General features: G+C 37.0%; 2 protein-coding genes across 6 annotated transcripts in view; one reads left to right on the forward strand and one right to left on the reverse strand.

Moving 5' to 3' along the window:
• MRPL13 (mitochondrial ribosomal protein L13) overlaps positions 1-11,911 on the reverse strand; it is a 38,089-nt gene extending 26,178 nt beyond the window's left edge. The window contains exons 1-4 of one of the 2 annotated variants that reach the window (XM_049825000.1): positions 11,809-11,911; positions 10,911-11,034; positions 6,770-6,863; positions 5,067-5,127 (exon numbers count right to left, since the gene is read on the reverse strand). In XM_049825000.1, the coding sequence (XP_049680957.1) occupies positions 5,067-5,127; positions 6,770-6,863; positions 10,911-11,034; positions 11,809-11,835 (306 nt within the window). In that variant the 5' untranslated portion in view covers positions 11,836-11,911. Of the gene's footprint in view, positions 1-5,066; positions 5,128-6,769; positions 6,864-10,910; positions 11,035-11,420; positions 11,603-11,808 lie in introns of those variants that run through there. The other variant, XM_049825010.1, reaches the window with a different exon arrangement.
• MTBP (MDM2 binding protein) overlaps positions 11,860-19,520 on the forward strand; it is a 36,099-nt gene continuing 28,438 nt past the window's right edge. For all 4 annotated transcript variants that reach the window (XR_007509063.1, XR_007509066.1, XM_049824654.1 and 1 more), the window contains exons 1-9: positions 11,860-12,091; positions 12,556-12,636; positions 13,687-13,760; positions 13,882-14,027; positions 14,521-14,579; positions 15,479-15,623; positions 17,143-17,260; positions 17,838-17,972; positions 18,755-18,849. Coding sequence is in view for 2 of the 4 variants with exons in the window: in XM_049824654.1 (XP_049680611.1) it covers positions 11,998-12,091; positions 12,556-12,636; positions 13,687-13,760; positions 13,882-14,027; positions 14,521-14,579; positions 15,479-15,623; positions 17,143-17,260; positions 17,838-17,972; positions 18,755-18,849 (947 nt within the window). In the remaining 2 variants the exon portion in view is untranslated. The remainder of the gene's footprint in view (positions 12,092-12,555; positions 12,637-13,686; positions 13,761-13,881; positions 14,028-14,520; positions 14,580-15,478; positions 15,624-17,142; positions 17,261-17,837; positions 17,973-18,754; positions 18,850-19,520) is intronic.

Here is a 19,520-nt window from a genome sequence, read left to right on the forward strand (position 1 = left end):
TGTAGTACAGCAAAAATGAATGTACTTAATACTGCCATATGAATCATTTGTACATAAACTTCTACTGCATGCCATTTTGTTTTCCACTACTGTTCAGCACTTAAAAAACTTAGAATTTTAATGTGTTCTTTAAATTAGTATCAGTGCCTTGCAAATTCAAGTAAGAAATGGATTAACATTTTTTTAAACAAGGAAGTATTTAGTTTTGTCTACTACAAAGCAAAAGACCGAGTCAGCTCTAAGAATTACTTAAAGCACCTAGAGGTTTTAAGACAGCAGGTTCCATAAAAATATTCACCTCTCCATGCTATACTAACTTCTGTGTGCCTACTAATCCAGACTTTGAAGTTGTGCTCTACTTAATCAAAAAACATTACTCCATAGCAATAAAAGAAAACGCTGTATCTGGTGTTTCAGTAACCAACTTTTAATATGTAAGTATTATTATATCAACTATCCCATAGTGATGCAAAGAAAATAGGCTTTCAAATACCAACAGCAAGACTTAACCATGTTTTCTGTCCAAGCTTTTCTTCAAGAGATCATTCTTATGCAGATACAATGGCAAGTCTATACGTGCAAGCGGTTGCTAAAGAGCATTCAAAAGGAGAATTAGAACATTTTAAGCCCCTTCGTATCAGTGCCAGCAGCTGAACAAACCAGAACCCTGACAGCCCTGGAGGCTTCCTCACAGCATATTTCCATAGAGTCACCCTGCCTCACTTAATAATCTCCCCTAGCAGGTAATATTCATTCTGAACAATTATTGCCCATTATTTCTTTGTCAGAGGCAATACAGCCTCTGAATACCTAAAGGTCAATCCTCTCACTGAGCATTTGGTATTAGCCAAACATGATTTCTTCTTTTTCTTTTTTGGGGGGAAGTTTCTGATGCAGCCAAAAAAAAAAAAAAGACAAGTCTTGCCTACTTTTAAAATTAGAAATAGAATAAAAATTGATTGAAAACTTTGTCCTTACAGGATTACTACCTGGTTCTACAGATAAGATCTGTCAACATATTTTGCAGGTATTTTAATTAAAAGCTGTAAGATTTTTCCAGAAAGTTTTTTCCAGATAATCTTTGCTCCCTCTCAAATCTGTGAGATTTAAAAGCACATCTTTTAGTCTTCCCACACCAAGTACTTCGAATCCTAATTTTTAAAGTGTTGGTCTCATGCCTATAAGCATTTTTCCAACTAAACAGAACTTCTGCAAATTTTAGTAAAAACAAACACGAAAACCCCAAACTTCTATTCATTCCAAACACCCGCATGTCAACTAAAAAGGTTTACCTGCTTCCTTCATTTTCAAAAGACTCCCTTGGCAAACAAAACACACAAAACCTTTCAAACAGATTTTTCTTAGCAACCTACAATAGAAATTAATGTTGTCCGCTAATACATATCTTAAGGGAGTAGTAGTAGCATACAGAATATTAGTATTATATTAACCTAAAGAACTGAGCGGCTGTTTCAAACTACAGCAACAAGCTGCTATGCTGCACCTAAAGAACATTTTTAATACTCTCGTCTATGGGTGGTCCAAGAATTTACACTAAATCTAAGTCAGAGAAAGAAAAGGCTGAAATGTGAAGAAGCTCTTTTTTTCGTCAATAAGCACTTCCTAAAGTAGCCTGGCCAAGTCCAACACACAAGAGCTATTCTCTGCTCTTCTCCAGAAGAGCAGACAAATGAGAATACTAGAAATTTTAAACAGATTCACAGACACTGCCTTCGCCATGCCTCCCAAAGGAACTCAAAGGTGCTACAGGTAAAAATGTGCTAGACTATTTACTATTGCTATCTTTTTGGCAACACACTATAATTTTTACCCTTCCATAAAAGCAATTTTTTCCAAAGTGCTGAAAAACTTGGCACAATGAACATGGAACTTCTATGAAGTTCTATACAAAACATCAACTATGCAGACCTCTTTTCATATTCACTGCCCTGTATTAACATAAAAGATACTTAGAAGTGGAAAAAAAGAGTAATATTTTGTCAATCTCAGGCACAAAATTATACATCTGAAATTCAACACTTATAATAGGCACAGGTTTTTGGTTTGTTTTTTTTTTTCTTTTTCTTTTCAACTATGAAAAGAAGTCAAGGATTGGAAATTGTTGCCATGGGAGGTTTTCAAGACCAGTCTGGATAAGCCCCCAGCAGCCTTATCTGACCTAATAGCTGACACTGCTTTGAGTAGGAGGTTGGACTAGAGATCTCCTGAGGTTCTCTCCAACCTAATCATCCTATAATCCTATGAAAAAATGCATGTGCACGTTCAAAATTCAGCAAAAATCCATCTGAAGCACTAACTCCTATCTGCAAGGAATATAAAGGTCCAAGTTAGTAAGATAGATAAATGATGTCAACCTCCATTAAGTGAGAATATCAGATCACCATCCATCCCTATCTTGGTACCTTATGAAGAAACTAGAAATGATCAAGGAGGATTATCTAACCATACTGCAGTAAACATGTCTAAATTCTGACAACTATACTTATAACTTTCAGCCTCCCACGTAAACATAAATGATAGCATTTGGCATCAAATTACTCATTATAACCTTTTTAATTAGCTTTTAGCTGTGTACCATTTTTTCCTAAAACCAGTCTCTCTGTATACTAGAAACTATGTTTAAACAAAACTGTAATGCAAAAATATTTATCTTGGGGATTTTTATGTTTGAGTTTAGATGTATGTAAGTAAAGACAGTGCTAAGCAGTACTGGAGTCCTACTATATACACACACACTCATGGAATCTTACAAGCTTTAATCTGTTTCTTACATATACTGAAAATAGTCATATTCATTGCAAAATCTTGTGTGTAACACCACACAAATTTACAAGATGTTATGTCAACATCCTTTTCCTTGGAAGTACTCTCTTCCAATAATTGAATGCCTTAATTTCTGTAACAGCACTATTTCAAAAAATAATGTTGACTCATGTAATGAAGCACTACCAGGATGAGCTAGCAGGAGACAACAGGACGATGGGCAGAGAAAAAGGAGTAGCCTCCAGGATGAAAACAATGCTTTACAGAATGAAGATTTTGTTTCCACAGAAAGATACAGTCTGCTTCCTACAACCTACCCAATTCCACTGGCTTCACAGGATTTGAATTTAACACGATTAAAAGAGAAAAAGGTCTCTTTTTGATTCAAAGAAGTCAAATAAAGCAATTTATAAAAGTCTCCACAAGAATTATGTGTCATTTAGATCATATTTTGAAGATCCAGATGCTACTTAGGCTAGGCATTGCTCTCTTTATAGTAACTGTTCTTCAGGTTTTAATAACCAGCTCTAAAAATAAAACATGTTAACAAAACACCATCATAATTTTCATCTTTGTCATACCCCAATGTCTTTCACACCAAAACAATTCAACTAGTACATACATGTTTCTAGCCATAAAATCACTTGCAAGTCAAAACCTGTAAGAGCTACACATACAGAATATATTATGCCAAGCTATCATCCACTACTATTGATTATGACAAAAATATATGAGTCATCTTCATGAGAGGGCCATCCAAACACTTCATCTTCAATAGAATGAAAGAGTTAATTGCTGAAGGCTCTCCACAATTCTGTTTAAAAAAACCCTTCTCTCTCTAAATTAGACCAAGCCTTGAGCCACATCACCATTTGCTGAGCCTCTGTCCAAAATGCTTTAGTTATTGGCAATGCATTTAATCCTCCCCTGTTTGCACAGAAATTCATCTATGAGTCTGGCAAGAAAAGAGGTATTTCAGAATGAATGAATGCCAGAAGGTAGTTTATAGAACATCCAGTTCTCAGGCCCTAACAAACAAATTGTGTTATACTGCCTCCCAGTGCACAGCGTCTGCCTGAAGCTCAAATGAAAAAGGTTGAAGAATCCATTTTAGTCATGGAACTACCAGTAATTCCCAAAGGAATTACAACTATCTTAGAGTCGGTTCTCAAAAGCATTTAGCATTTAAGTGGTTCTGAAAAATTCTAGACAGAAAACATTGAACTCTGGGATTTCATTTCACTTTAAATAAAGGAAGAAATTGCATAAGTTAAAATGAAAACCAGGCAAATTCATGTGGTGGACTGCTTTTTTATTGAGTACTTGTACAACACCTTGCATAAAAAAAGTCTTGGGACAAACCAGGACTTCTCCATCATAGATTGAAAGTCATTGACAAAACCCAAGAATTTTACAGCAGATAAAATTCCTCTACGAAAAGAAAGAAGCATTTTTATAGTTTATGCATAAGGTGACCCCAGCCAAAGCATTTCAAAGTCAAAAATAAACATAGATAACTGTTAATCTCTGTGGGCCTCATATCATGTTCTGAAACACTAATACTTAAAGAATTCAGTCCTCCAAGGCTGACCATTCAAAACCCCAGTAAAAGTAATTTTGTAACTGTGTAAGTCAACATCCCAAAATGTTCATATCTAGCACCCTGTTTTTTTAATCAGTAACAAACATATCAACACTGATGTTCAGCAGAATTAATAACAGTCTAATACAGAAATTTAGTAAAGAGGCTTAAGTTCAATGTAATCACCATTTCCAATTCTTTCACAGGCCATGAACACACAGCACTGTAGAAAAGTTTTTTTTTTAAAAAAATCATTTAACAAACCCTACAGTTGAATTTTACTGGGAGAAAGAGGCAGGTGTACTTTCTAACATTTTTAAGATTAGCATTTTTCTTGCTGGGTTTTAAAAAAGTAGTAGGGTTGGTAAGATGAAGTACAACTTAGCTAAGTCTAACTTCAGGCACTCCCCTTGTGAGAAAGGTCAGACCTCTGAAACACAAAGCAAGTGAATCAGTCGAAAACGAGTGAAGCAAATGAACTTGATTGGCTCATTTGGACAGCATAGAAGAACCATGAACCTATAATCTAACCCTCAAAACCTGCTGTTTACAAAAACACTGTCACAAGCCAACCTTCTAAGAGCTGTTAGCAGAACGTTTGTAATTTAGCTTTAGACCTGCAGGTAACTTGTTTAGGGGAACTAAGTAAATGAAAACAAATCAGATTTACAGATGAAAGGGAAGAACAGGAAACACTTACAGCAGTTGGATCCTTTAAATGGAGCTGAGTTGCTGTCACTTGTTTGAAACCACCAGGATAGCTAGAAAAACAGAACAAACATACAGGCTTAATGCTATGTGCTCAAGCATGATATTAACACCAATATCAGTACATCTTGAACATCAGTGTATTGGTATTATAAGCCTTCAAAAAAGGAAGTTTTTCTCATGAGACTGACTATACAGTATTAGAAAGATTCTGTTTTGTCAAGTATGCAAGTTTAACACCATTTGTACTTCCTTATTTATTCACTTGAGTATTGAAAAGTTTGTGTTTCACAAGCAGATAGACATAAAACTGCTTATTAAATACACCACCACAGCTACACAATACAATGGGAGTAAGATATGCAAAACTGGTAATATTTGAAGATGATCAAGGCACATAACCAGTCTGGCTGACATACAAGACAACCACTTTGAACAGTATTTATTTTATTATTATTTTAAATAAACTTTGGCATGATTTGGCATATCTACAGTAATAAAATTTGACTTACACTGCAATGCATCCATCTTTTTAAAGTCTATGTGATATGGTGAAGTTGCACCAACTCATAGCACACATACTTTAAATGAATGATACAGTGGTGCAAGAAATTACATGGGTGTCAGCTAAAGCTGGGTTTCATTTTGATTTAATTGCATTACTAGGTATCTGCCTAAGTGAAATAAAAATAAACCCAACATCATTAAAACATGTCCACTTAAGGAGCTGCAGAGATTTAAGTATTTGTTTTAATTCTACAATTCTTTTCACTTGCTCAAAACCAACTTAGCTACTTAAGCAAGTGCTTAAACTTACACAGAAGTTTCTAGTGAAAATTTTTTAAGACGTTATAAGGGTGGAGGGATAAAAAAAAGCACATTCATTTCCATCAACTCTGAACAAGAACCTCGCAGAAATTCAGCGATGGAATTTCAGGACTGAAACATTAGTACCAGCAAAATTAGCTTTCTCAATGTGATTTATTAATCTCCCAAGTGGATACATTTTAACACTTAGAGATTATTATCTAGTGTTGTCACTGTATAAAATAGGAGCAACTGTTCTTATTTGACTGAACTGATTATTGCCACAGCGTCTGTAATTGGTTATTGTACTTCCATCTGTAAACGTTATGTCTGCCAGAATAATATATTATACACTATTGTATATATCAGTGTATCTTAAGAGCATCTCATTTCTCACTCATTTTTCCAATTTCTTTTTTTTTAATCCTCTGATTCAATAATATATCAATCTTGATATTTACTGTTAGGTAAATAGGTACTGGTAGGATAACGTAACTGAAGTTGGCAGCTGTATATATCTTAAATGTGCAGTGCCAATTGGAATGTCTTCTACTGCTTATTAAATAGAATAGTTCTGATCATTAGGTTCATGGGTTCACACAAAACAATCCGGCTCACCAAATCTGTTAACTTATGCAATTGCTCTGACTACTTTTAAGTCAGATTATTTCCCTAACAACATACACCATGGGGAAAAAAACCCAAAAGAAAACAAAAAAGAAAAAGGTTTGCATCATTTTAAACATCATAATACATGCAAACAAACCACAAAACATGTAAGTAGGAACTCCCTTTTGAATCAATATACTAAAAAAAGACTTCAGCTATTAAGAAAATACGACATTAAATTTACCACTAGCTCATTTGAATATTTATTACAAAGCTTACCCAGTATGTGAAGAATATACTTTCTGTTCCCATTTGTTACCAGAGAAGGCAATATGTCTTGTATTAATTATGACAACGTGATCTCCACAGTCACCTACAAGGTAGAAATTAGTGGAAAATATTAAAAGAATGATAGGAGTAATCAACCAAAATAACTATAAAGTGTGCGATACATATGTAGTAGCACATACATACATATTTCATAAAGCTCATATTTAAAAATCTGAGCTTTTTGAGTCATACTATCCAAATCTGCACTTAAATACCAACCATAATTATTATTTTTGTTAGTACTGTCAGGTTAGAAGGCAGGTGAGAAGGTAAAATACCATCAGAAGAGATAATTAAACCACTGCAATTATTCAGCTAAGATCTGGAAATCTGGCTTACAGGCAAGCGCATCACTTTATTCAACACATTACGCTGCATATGCACCTGTATTTCTAAAAACCCAGAATAAAAAAAGGTTAGTTCTAAACAGCTATCCTAGGTATTTTTTAATTTTAGTTTTCTCATAAAAATTGTACCAACTTTTACTGGAGGACTGAATATTCTGGATAAGTAAAATAATTCTGTTAAATAATTAGAGCCTCGGGCTAAATATATAAAAGAAACAGAAAGATCGGGGGGTGTAGGGGAGAAAAACCCCACAAAAAACCTAGCACAGCTCTGTTGGGAAAACCCCCCACATTTTCATCAATCAAGCAGAAGTGAATGTAACAGCACATACAGATATGTTTAGTGTTATAGCAGCAACTTTCATATCAAAAGTTTTTTTAAGTGCAAAGTCTATAATCTATCACCAATACCTTGCCAAAACCAGTTACTTTAACAGATGTTCCTTACTAATGAGGTGCTAATAAAACCCATACTATCTGAAAAATATGATGAAAATATGAAAAAAGATGTAATTTTTCATTTCAGAAGTAATGATCTTGATCAGCTGTGTAAACTATAACCACCCATTCAATCAATTGAAAAATGATTTGTCCAAAGTTCACTCTCATATGCATTACCATATTAGAATAATGTAAGTGTTTGAATAGGCTCATTTTATCAAAACATTTTTGAGTACGTAACAAAAAAGCTACACTAAGAAAGACATAAATTGAGCATGCATTTTTTGTAGGAGCATATAAATTAATCAAGGCAAGTTTCACACCTTATTTAAGTTTTCTTCCATTTTTTAATCTTGTGTTCCTTTATAGCTCTACTTTCAAGTACAGCTAAAGTGCAAACACGATTTAAACATCTTCACTGATGCAGCCTGTCAGCACTGACAGATCAGTTCCAAAATCACTGTATGTCTAAATAAATTTCACAGAACTGACACTGGACTTTGTGCCTTTTTTTTCAGTTGGGAAGATTACAGAATAAGCTCATCTAAGGAAATCTTTGCCAACAGTTCTCTACTTGAATAAACACTGAATTAACAATTTCATACACCAATAGATCAATTATGAATAATAAAGAGCCAGGAGAAAAACTAACCAAGATACTTACATGCTACCTGAATAATGACTGCAATCTGTTCTTTTTAAAGTAGATTGAATTTATGGATAGCTAATGTCTCTTTCAAAATTCTCAATTAGTACATTATTTTCCATTGATCCTTAAACAGTGTTGTTCCCATCACCTCAGGGATGGCTGCACTTAATAGGAAGGAAGCAAAAATATTCACCATCTCCACAAACACAGTTCAATTGCCTCCTACTTTTGAAAAATATTCACAAAATACCATAGAAGAAAACTCTTCCTTTAGGCTATTTTCATGCTATAATATCGAAGTATTCCTTTATGAATTGTAGAATTATGTTTTCCTGAAGAAATGCACAAAAACAAGGCCAGTGTATTCTATTACATTATGGTATATGCAATTTATTACATAGAGCATATACATTGCACATCTTCAGATAAAACTAAGCTGCCACTGTAAATCCATTTTACATCTCTGTACATTTATATCTTCACTGATTCCCATCACACAGTAAAAACACATGCTTCAGGTGCATGCATTTTTCCTCACACATTGTAATTAAGTGCTAAACAGTAATTAAAGGTAGGCATTGTACTTTCAACTGTTAGCTCACAAGACTGACAAACTACTTGCCAAATCTTTCATTAGAAGACAAGTCTTAGCTGCTGCTTCTAGCCATTATAAAGTAACACTGCAATCTAGAGTAACACCTGGGACAGATCGGGTTTGCAGGACACTTCTATCTAACCCAGCCTTTGAGGAAACAGAGAACAGCAGCAAATCCTACCCAAGCAACAGAAGTGCCTCACCTACACCTGCTCACAATCCAACACAAAGAACGGATTGCCCAACTTTTTAAAAACCTGGCCCACTATTTTTGGTTCTGTATTGTGAAGCTGCTCACAAAGACAGGACGCGAGGGGATGAGGGTAGAGAGAAGGGAGGTGCAGAAGAAACCTACAAATCCAGATTCAAACCTCCTGAACAAGGTGGCATCCCCACATTTAAGGCATATGGTCTGACAGCATCTAAAAAATATAAGACTGTAGAATAATGAAAGATTATACCTAAAAGAGAAAATAAATATACAGGAAGTCAAATTTCTTTACTTCCCTAGCCATGGCTTAAATTCAGCTCCAGGTACTTTTCAACACAATAAATAAATAATGATTTTATGGAAGGGTATCTGGATACCAAATTAAAAGCAAAACAAAAAAATCCCCACAGTCTTATTCTGTCTAAGGAACTGTTCTCTCACAGACACTAAAATATTTCTTGTTAGCTTGCGGGCGGGGAGGGGGGGGGGAGAAGAAAAATGAACCGTTAAGTACACCAACTACAAACTCATGCATACTTTGCTCTCTTAGTGAGTATCAAATGTCTCAGGAGTACTAACCTATCAATGTCAGTCTCAGGTGTAATGCATTTGGTACTGATTTATAGAATACTTTAGACAAAATAAAGTTATCATTGAAATGACTTTCCAGGATTTTATAACTTCATGGACATAAAAGTATCAAAGATCTTTCCCACAGGACAGCCAAAAACACTTACTCTCAGCGTCTGCTTTATTTTTCAGACAGCCTTAGTCTCCAGTGACATCTTGTGGATAAGACATAATTTGCAACAGCAGAACTCTGGTACTTAAAACATCTTTAGAATATGACAAATACTACCTTCTATTATGAAAAACAGATCAAGTACAATTTTAGTATCTACACTCTACATGTATGAGAAAAGTTGAATGCTTCCTTTATGTTTCAGTAATGTATCTTGAAAAATTTGCATGAGTATTACAGGAGACACTGTACCATCAATATGAGGGACAGCCTTTTTATTGTCTATAAAATGCTTATCACCATGAGACAGGCAGTGCAGTATTACAAATAATGAGCAAGATCACAGATACATCTTTACTGCTGAATCTTCTAATTTGCAGAAAAGCAAAACGATTTTTTCATTTGAAGGTATCTTTCAACAATGATTACGTCTCCCATTTAAGAATCAGACAGGTTCCAGCCTCATTATCACAGAATATCTGAGGTTGGAAGGGACCTCCGCAGGTCACGTTGTCCAAGCCCCTGCACAAGCAGGACCAGCTTTTCAATATCTCCAAGGATGGAGACCTCTTGGTCACCCTCGCAGTGAAAAAAAAAAAGAAAAAAAAAAAGTTTCCTGATGTTCAGGGGGAACCTCCTGTGTTTCAGTTTGTGCCCACTGCCTCATGAAGATGGGACTTCTCTGCACTTTATTCAGAATAAAGAACCACTCCAAGAGTCTGTGGTGTTGTGCAGCTGCTGAAAGGTAGCATTCAGAAAATCTAATCAAGAATCACATCAGTGTTTCATTATGTGCACTGCAAATTAAATCTTTACATCTACATGCAGTGAAACACAGTTCAAGGTTTTTTTTTTTTTAAAAAAAGTGCAACCCACTGTAATTCAGCTACTAAGTTATGAATTCATAATGAGCTTTATATGGATTGGTAAAGACAATGACATAAGGTTGTAGAGGGGTATGAAAGAAAAAGATGAGAAGGAAAACAAAGGCATTTATAATATATAAATAATTGAAAAATGTAAAGTATCAGGCTTGATTTTAAAACTGAAATCAGAAGAAAAATACAAGTGAAGGAAAGCAAATTTGCTTTTATCTGCTACTCACTTAGTGCATGATAAATAGGTTTATGCCTGCCTTCAAGTCTGATTACAGTTGCAGCTGCTATTTTTCCTGGTGGCTGCATCTTCGCATCGAGGAGATACCAGGCTCTGGCAAAAGTAGCCCATTGCTAAAGAGAAAGAGAGGTAGTACTTAGCACAATAAAAGAACACACTACAGCACGTAAATCTAGCTTCTCTAAATAAATCAACACTTTTTTAACTCCCCAAAATACTAGAGAAAATATTAATATTCAACCACACCAGCACCCCCCAAATAACTTTTAAATAGATGGAAAACACCCACACGGCGATACACCCAGCGCTGGACGTGCTTCCAACGTACAGAGCAGTAATAACACAACACTGCCAGGCTACCAGCTCCGAGGGTTTTGTTTCAAAAACGAACATCTCCTGCTGCAAGCTTCCTTTACCGCTAACTGAACTGCAGCAAAACCGCTGCAGGCCGTTTAACGCCCAACATCTCTTTCCCTCCACGGCGAAGGGCACAACTCACCCAGACGCCGCTTCAGGAACACGACCGGCCTGAGCCGCCCGCAGCAGGCGGCCTCGTCCCTCGGTCAGTCACACGCCGACCGACCGACCGACACCGGTTCCTGCCAGCCGGCCCCTCGGGGCCAACACCGCAGGGCACGGGCGCTCCGCGACGAAGGGAAGGAGAAAGGGAGGGAAAAAGGGAAGGAGGGAGGGAGGGAAGGAAGGAAGGAGGCCGCCCGCCGCCCCGGCCCTCCCCTGGGGGCCCATCGTCCTTTCGTCCCGGCGCCCGCCCGCTACCTCCCTCCCTCACGGCCGCGCTCTGCGCCACGGCGGCCGCCGCCGCCTGCCCTCGGAGGCAGCGGCCGCCCCGGCACAGCCTGGCCCGAGGGGGAGAGGGCCGCGCTCACCTGGGCCGCCTTGGTGTAACTGGCCATGGCCGCCCTCCCGCCGCGGCTGAGGGGAAGAGAAGACGGAGCCCCTTGGCCGCCGCACCGGCGGGAAGCGGAAGCGCTGCCCTGTGAGGGGCGGCGCAAGGGCGGCTGAGCGGGACGTTCGGAGCGGCGGCGGCTCCGTCCCGTCCCCGTCCCTGCCCGGCCATGGACCGCTACGTCCTGCTCCTGAGCTGGGGGGAGCGCAGGGGCGAGGGTGCTGCGGCGGGCGGACCCGGGCTCGGACGCGGACCCGGAGCAGGTACCGCCGCGGGGAGGAGGGGGCCCGGAGGCCGCGGCGTGTGGGGAGCCGCCTGCCGCGGGGCCCGACCGAGCTCGCTTAACGAGGGCTTTTCTTTACGGTCGGTGGTCTGGGATCTGCGGCCCCGCCGGCTCTTCTGGATCCCTACCTCGTTAAATCCCCCCGTTTTTTTAAACTTTCGGGCTAAAAGTCTTTAATGGCTTAAACTCTCAGAAGTTTAGGGCGTTTTGTGTTTTGCTGCGACGCTGCTATATGACTCGGTGGAGCCTTCCTGAGACGTGCGCTACTTTAATGAGGACTTTACAAAATTCCTCTTCTTAAAACTCCTGCAAATCTGTAGTCGACAGGTTTCTTTTAAAACTAAGCTTTAACTGAACTTTATGCTGTATTTGCAAGAAAGCAGGATTTAACTTCTGTTATTCACTAGCTTTAAGAAAAAACTTTTTTTTTCTTTTTTTTTCCAGCTGGGGCTGCTGCAACCCTTTATCAGTTCCTGAAAGCAAGCTGTAATTCATCTATAAATGCAGACGTGAGCACATTCCCAGGTAAATAGAGTGATGTGCAGTAAGGTCAGGCAAATTTTATCAAGGAATTGGCCTAGGCATGTTTTATGATCTAGGTGAAACAAGTCAGAAACGTAAGGAAACCCAATTTCTGCAGTGTGCCTAAACCTGCAGGTGGGACTGCTCCTGCTGCTACTGTTTCTGTGGAGAGCTGATGTCATTTCAGCAGCTGAGGTGTTAGGAGGTGATTAAATAGTTTGGACACAAGAAATGAAAGAGAGGAGTTTTGAAAGGCTGACAAATTTGAATACAACTTAGCAAGGAAGAGTAGGAAAGGGCTTATTTCTCATGTCAGTGGGCAGCTTGATATTTTCATTATTCCTGTGATGTCTTCGAATTTTTTTCAGCGGAAGCAATATTTGTCTGTTGGGTATTAATTCAGAACCCTAATCCATGAATATTTATTAAAGGGTTTTATCATCTTAAAATAGATTTCTGAAGATCTGCTTTACTACTTTTAGGGGCTGGGTGTTTGGGGTTTTTTGTTAAAAAATGCTGTCTTAGTTCTTTACTTGGTTTGGTATCTAGTGTTGAGCTGTTAAGGCTCATCTTGTCACAGCTGTCATATAATTGTGATTCATGTGGGGAAACCACTGTAAGTTGTTAAAATTCATGAAGATGGGAATGTTAAGCTCTTTTCAACTTCTGTGCTTTTTATTGCATAGAAATGTTGAGAGAGTATCTCATTTTGTGAACTGCATAAACCGTATTTATGAAAGTTGTGATTTAGTTCAGGTTTGATACAACTGCTGCAAATGGAGAGCAATATTGCCCAGAATGGAGAAGAGGTCAAAGATTTTCTTACTTATTAACAGTCAGAGGATCAGTAATAGATAGACACTTGCCAAGACACTTAACCTACACCTTAATATGTTTAGAACTTAATTATAATGCCAAAGGAAAGTAGAACTCGAGTCATTGTGGCACATTAAATGACTCACTTAGAGTCTTTTAACAGAGTTGTTCATTATAATAGGAAGAATAGATTGTAGTGGATTGATTATTTTAAATAATTGTATTATCTCTTTGCAGCGTGTTCAGTGGCTGGTATTCCAGGTGTAAAGAAATGGTATTTTGCAAGTCATGTTATATGCGGTTATTATCAGGTAAGACTTCCCCCCCCCCCCCAGAATGTAAGTTCCTCAACCGTCTGCCTGTCTCTAGTGCAAGTTAAAAGTGTGATGTTCAAAGTTCTTTTTGCTTAATTAATTAGTTTTGCTTGATTAGTTCTGCAGTTCTGACTGGGAGGAAATAAATTTTGACACACAGAAAAATGAAGACTGTCTCCAAACAAGTATTGACGAATGCCTGGGAGCCATACAGAATTTTGAGGAGGATGACAATAACAGTAGAGAGTCACTGTCTATGGCTGAGTATGCATATTATTATTTTTACTGAAAGTATAGTGATCTAACATTTAACAGTAATAACCCAAGGGATCAAGAAAGCTTAAGAAGTAAAAGTTATTACCAAAGCAACAGTTAACTATGAACAGTCCCCTACTACTACTGAAAATAATTCTATTTTGTTTAACATAGCTTCAATTTTTTTAGCTATAGATATTCCTTTATAGAATAACTGAACAGTTTCCTAAAAGCTGATGGTTATATATACAAAAAGAGGTTTCTTGCTAATCCGACTTAAATCTTACTTCCAGTTTAACTGCAGATTGTTTTGAAGTCATTTAGCCTACTTCTGGCTCAGTAAAAGGGGACATAAGTATATCTCATTGCCTAGGTATGTTTGTGCAGAATTTTAAAGATTTAAGATACTTACACTAGGTAGTATTCATTAGTTGTGTTGTAACTTTTTGTTTCAAAATGACTGTTTATATTTCTTTCCAACCACGTTGCTCTTTATTTTCAGTATCTATGATGAAGCTGCAGAAAGTCTGCATCAGTTAGCTGATAAACTGCCTGCCCCAGGTAATCTGTCTTCAAAAAGCAATCTTATTTGACTTTTTCTTGTTAGCTATTACTCTAAAAACTCAGCTGGTAAAATCATAGTCAAACAGAAAAATTCAGAGGATGTTAGTCTGTTAGCTGAATTAACTTGTGTGCAGGTCCTGCAAGTAGTTTAAGGAACCTGAGCATGATTGGCCTTGCAAATCAGCTTATGGACTAGTTTGCTGCTTGTTTCTCTGGAAGGCTGTATTTCTGTAGAGTTTAAGGTAGCTATTTATATAATTAATTTTTCCATCTCAAATGGCGCCAAAGTAGTAGTAGACAGTAAGCAATATGAAACTCAACATACAACCACAGGAAGTTTTTATGGAAAAAAATGGAAGGTGTTGACATCAGGCTTACATCTGATTTGCCAGCTGATTGCTTGTGGGTGGGAGCCATGAAGCTGTGAAGGAACATAGATCAGAACTTCTGGATTCAGCTTTTGTCAACTGGAGACGCATATCACCTTGCATGTTGGGGTTACATAATGTTGCAGTAGTTGATTTGGGATAGCAAAGGAACTGAATGCGGAAAGAATGAGAAACAGTAGTTCAGAGGTGTTGGAAGAAGGAAAATGACATAGCATAGTTGTACTGGAGACAACTCTGATCTGTCAAATACAGTACTGAGTGAGAGGAGAAACGTATAGAACCATTGTAACCGAGTGAATGGCAAAATATTTTGTGTTAATCTAAGAGGAACAGTAAGAGATGAGCTAAAATGTGGGAAAATGGTTTTAGATCTTGCTGAAGTGACTTGAAGTTGATCTTTAAGGCCATTTTAGTGCAGTCAGTGATAATCAGTACTTTTCTATCTTTAAATAACTGAATCATTTACTGAATAATGGCAACTTGAGTCATATATAACTGTTTTCACAGGCAGAGCAATGGTTGATGTAATACTGCAGGCTGTTGAACGAGATGGACCCAAGTTAAAAGACTGCTTACCTGCTATTGGTGCCCTGAAACACCTGAGAGAATGGCACTCTGCACAAATCACTATTGCAGCAAATGATTCTAAAGGGTATGCCATTTATTTTAGGTCTATAAACAAGGTCACTCTTGTTTTGTATTAGTATATGTTAGTGGTTTACGATAAAACAGTGTCTTGAGTACTTTACATGTATACTTTGAAAATACATAGATTTGCCTTCTATTATCATTTGAGGGGAGGAATTACTCCTGCTGATTTATTGTAAATACATGCCCTAACCAGAGGGGCAGGCAAAAAAGCAAGTCCACTGAAGTTCCTATTTCTATGAGAGCAGAAGGTAAAATACTTTCTCTTTCCTTGCCATCACTAGTGGTTTCAGTGTGCATATGATGTCTCAAAGTTGTACTATGCTACATAGTAACTTGTATTGATTGTAGTTTTGCAGTTTTTGTAAAATGAATATATAACTGCTGGTTTTACTTTAAATTTTATATTACCTTTGGTATTGCATTTCAGGGAGGAAAAAAAGAGTGTCTTATTTGTCCCTTTTGAAAATAGGAGTATAAATGCTCAATTACTCCTGTATGCTTCTGAAGAGTCTTAACACTGAAATTATTAATTCAATTTGAAATTAAGTCCAGTAATTTCCTTACTGTCCTCCTCTAACTGACATAAGTAGGCCATGATATGTCTCAGTGTAAACCAGAGCGGTTTGTTGGTTTTTTTTTTCTCCTGTGCAGTAAATTATTGTGTGGATATTGAATAACTTGGCAAGGTTTCCTCCACTTCCCCTCCCCTCCAAGATTCCCAAAAGATTCAAGTTTCCTTCGTAGAATATGTGGTTAAGCTTAATCCTAAGTTAATAAAACTGTTTAGAATGTTGAATGGTCAGTCCTTGGACAGAATAAGCAATATACCGACTATATAGTACTTAAGGTATACGGAGGAAGATAAAACTTATTGCAGTGACTTCCATGAGCGCTTGCTTTCAATGCTCATTGATGTCTTCCTGTGCAGCCAGCTTTTGATTGAATACATTTTTCTGCTGCATTTATGTAAAATGTGGCCATTTGGGCATACAGGTTCTCTGATGAAAATTCTCTCACTTATTCTTCCTGTTCTGTTGATGGTGCTGATTTCTTTCAGAAAACAGACGGCCAGTAGGACCTACAAGTACTGGCTGTTCTCTCTCTGTTGTTGTTGAATTTGGGTAATACTTGTGCTGCAGTCATGTAGTTACAAGGCTAACTACAAACCATCTAGATTGGCCAGTGATGGCCCTAGTGATGGCTACCTGGCTTTGCTCCAGCTTCTAGCACCCAACCTTACTATGGTATGTCTGCAGCTTGCCACTGCCAGTCTTATTTGATGTCTGACAAAGTTCTTTGCTGTCACATTCATGGAGCATATGAACAACTTCCTTTACAGAGCCTGAACCAGCAATTCTGTAATATTTTTCACTTTGTGGAATATAAAGCTGTACATGTTTTTCTTAACATACACAAGACCATACAGTGCTAAGAGGAAGTAGGTAAATTCAGTCAATTTGCACTGCATGTTAATTTGTAATAGTAAATTCGGTAAGATTAATTCTTCCTTATTTTTACAGGAGCTGGCAAAAGATTGCAGACTATCTATCAGCAGACTTTGTATCTTCAGATAATGTTATGAATATTATTGATTTAAAAGAACTCTGGAGAGGAAAGATTCAGATATGTGAAAGAAAGGTAAAGTAACTTTTTTCAGCTATGGTTATTTTTTTAAAGCATCTGTGTACATCGTTTAAAGCATATATTGTACAGTGCATTTTATGCTTTAAGCCAAATTTGTTTTTGACAATGTAGTGACAGAGGTAATGTGCATCATATCTGAGTGGGTGGGAGGACAACTTGCTTTTTAGCATGATGAAAAGATAAATGAGATCAAGGCATCAGGATCTGAATTTCAGAAATCCAGATGCTCTCCTCAAAATACTTGCCTTAGAACTTCTTTTTCAAAATTAGATTGTTTTCTATCTATTGAAAATCATTATGTAACTGTGAGTTGTTGTTGCAAGCACATGTCTAATTTTCTGCCAAGACTGATAACTTTGTCATTGTGAAAGACATTGTTTACATTTTCAGTATTAAGGTTTTGGATATAGTAGTTGGTTATCTAAGTCTAATATTTCTGCCTAGTTTTACAGATCTGCTGGAAACAAAAATAATAATTATTATTTAAAATAGTAATACAAGTAACTGGCTGAAGAGAAATAAATTTTCTCTCTCTTTTGACACATTTATTCTCTTCCCTCCCCTCCCCCAGTTTGGATCAGAAGTTAGGTTTCCAGAATTTTGTATGAAGAGCACTTCAGCAAAGACATTCAGCACTTCACATTTAAGTTCTTGCTTTGCCGCTAAAAAAGAGCGACAATCGAGGAATACTGATGCTTTGCCAGAGGCAAGTATTATTCTTGATCTTTCTTTGAGCCACTAGAATTCATCTGTTTTACTTTCCTGAGAAAATTAGTAATTGGGGAAACCGTAGAACTGAAAGCTAAACATAAAAGTAATGATTGCATAAGATTGAGGAATGCTTCCTTTGTTCATGTGTGTTCTCAAAACAGGTCCTTAAAACTTCATCTGTTTGTTCTTAGGAATGCGATACCAAAGTTGTTTTCAAATAGAAATTGAGACTTTATTCAATCTTAATACTCAAAGTATGTAATTTATTTATAAATTCTGTATTTATCTAGCTTTTTCTACTTAAAAGGTTTGTTTGTTTGTTTTACTTACTGTTACTGTTTCATGTTTTCCACTGGAAGTAGATATTTGATGGGAACTCCAGAATTATATTTATTGATGAAAACAAAAATGAGTGCTTATGAAAACCAGTATCAGTTAAGCGATTATTATTTTCATTGTTAAAATATGTACATTTTGGATTGCGTTTGTCTGTTCCTGGTAGATCTTATTTTTCTTTGTCTTTGAATAAGAGTTGCAACCCATTTGATGCACATGGTTGATGTTCTAGAAAGTAAGCTTTATTAAACAGAATTAAATACCTTCTTTGTTTTTTATATAATTATGTTTAATATGGTATTGTGAAATGTTTTTATATTCCTTTATACCTCTTTCAGATATATTTGTAAGGCAAATGCCTGCAGCAAAACACTTGAGGAAGTTCTACTGAGATAACATCGTATATAGTGTTACAGATTTTTTGATTTGATCTCTTTTCAGGTTTTTCATTACTATGGTCCTGCACTAGAATTTTTACAGATGGTGGTGCTCTCTGATCTACCTTCCTTTTTTATATCAGATCTGGAATTCGAGCTGTATCCTTTTTTAAGGATCTAAACTATTACTGATAATAGTCTATAGCAGAAAGAAAACAATCAGGATCTACCCATGCAAGCAACACATGAGGATTGGCAAGGGCTCATTCCATTCTAGCCTGCCAAAATAGTCATAGTGATTCTTCACAAGTGGATTTTTTTCATGTTGAAATTTAAATTACACTAACAATAACCAGCTATTTTTTATATTATTGCACATACACTTTGTTGACGTGTATGCTATTTGTGGGGAAAGAATAGAGAAATATTAACTACTGTGTAAGTTTAAAAAAAACCCAAGCCTTACTCATTAATGCATATAGTGTGCTACACAATATAGAAACATTTTTCCACAAATCATGTTTTCATTGTGTAGTGCAAAATCTGTGGCAAGGAATAGCAGAGGAGTTATGTATGCTGCAGAGATCTCAAGGTATATTCCTATTTGTTTTAAATGTATGCACTTTTGGTACTAGTCTTGGTGTAACAATAGTAGCTTAGGCTGTATAAGTCTGCCAAGATTTTGAATATATAAATATCTGTTTATGCCTGCCTATATTAAAGATGTCAGTGGTGTATTTCCTCATACAACATTTCCAAGTTGTACCACTTTGCCTGGAAAGGTGAGTTTCATATATTTGTGGTACTACAGTATCAAATATTAGACACTT

Source organism: Accipiter gentilis, chromosome 2 (genome assembly GCF_929443795.1).
Source record: "Accipiter gentilis chromosome 2, bAccGen1.1, whole genome shotgun sequence".
Lineage (NCBI taxonomy): Eukaryota > Metazoa > Chordata > Aves > Accipitriformes > Accipitridae > Astur > Astur gentilis.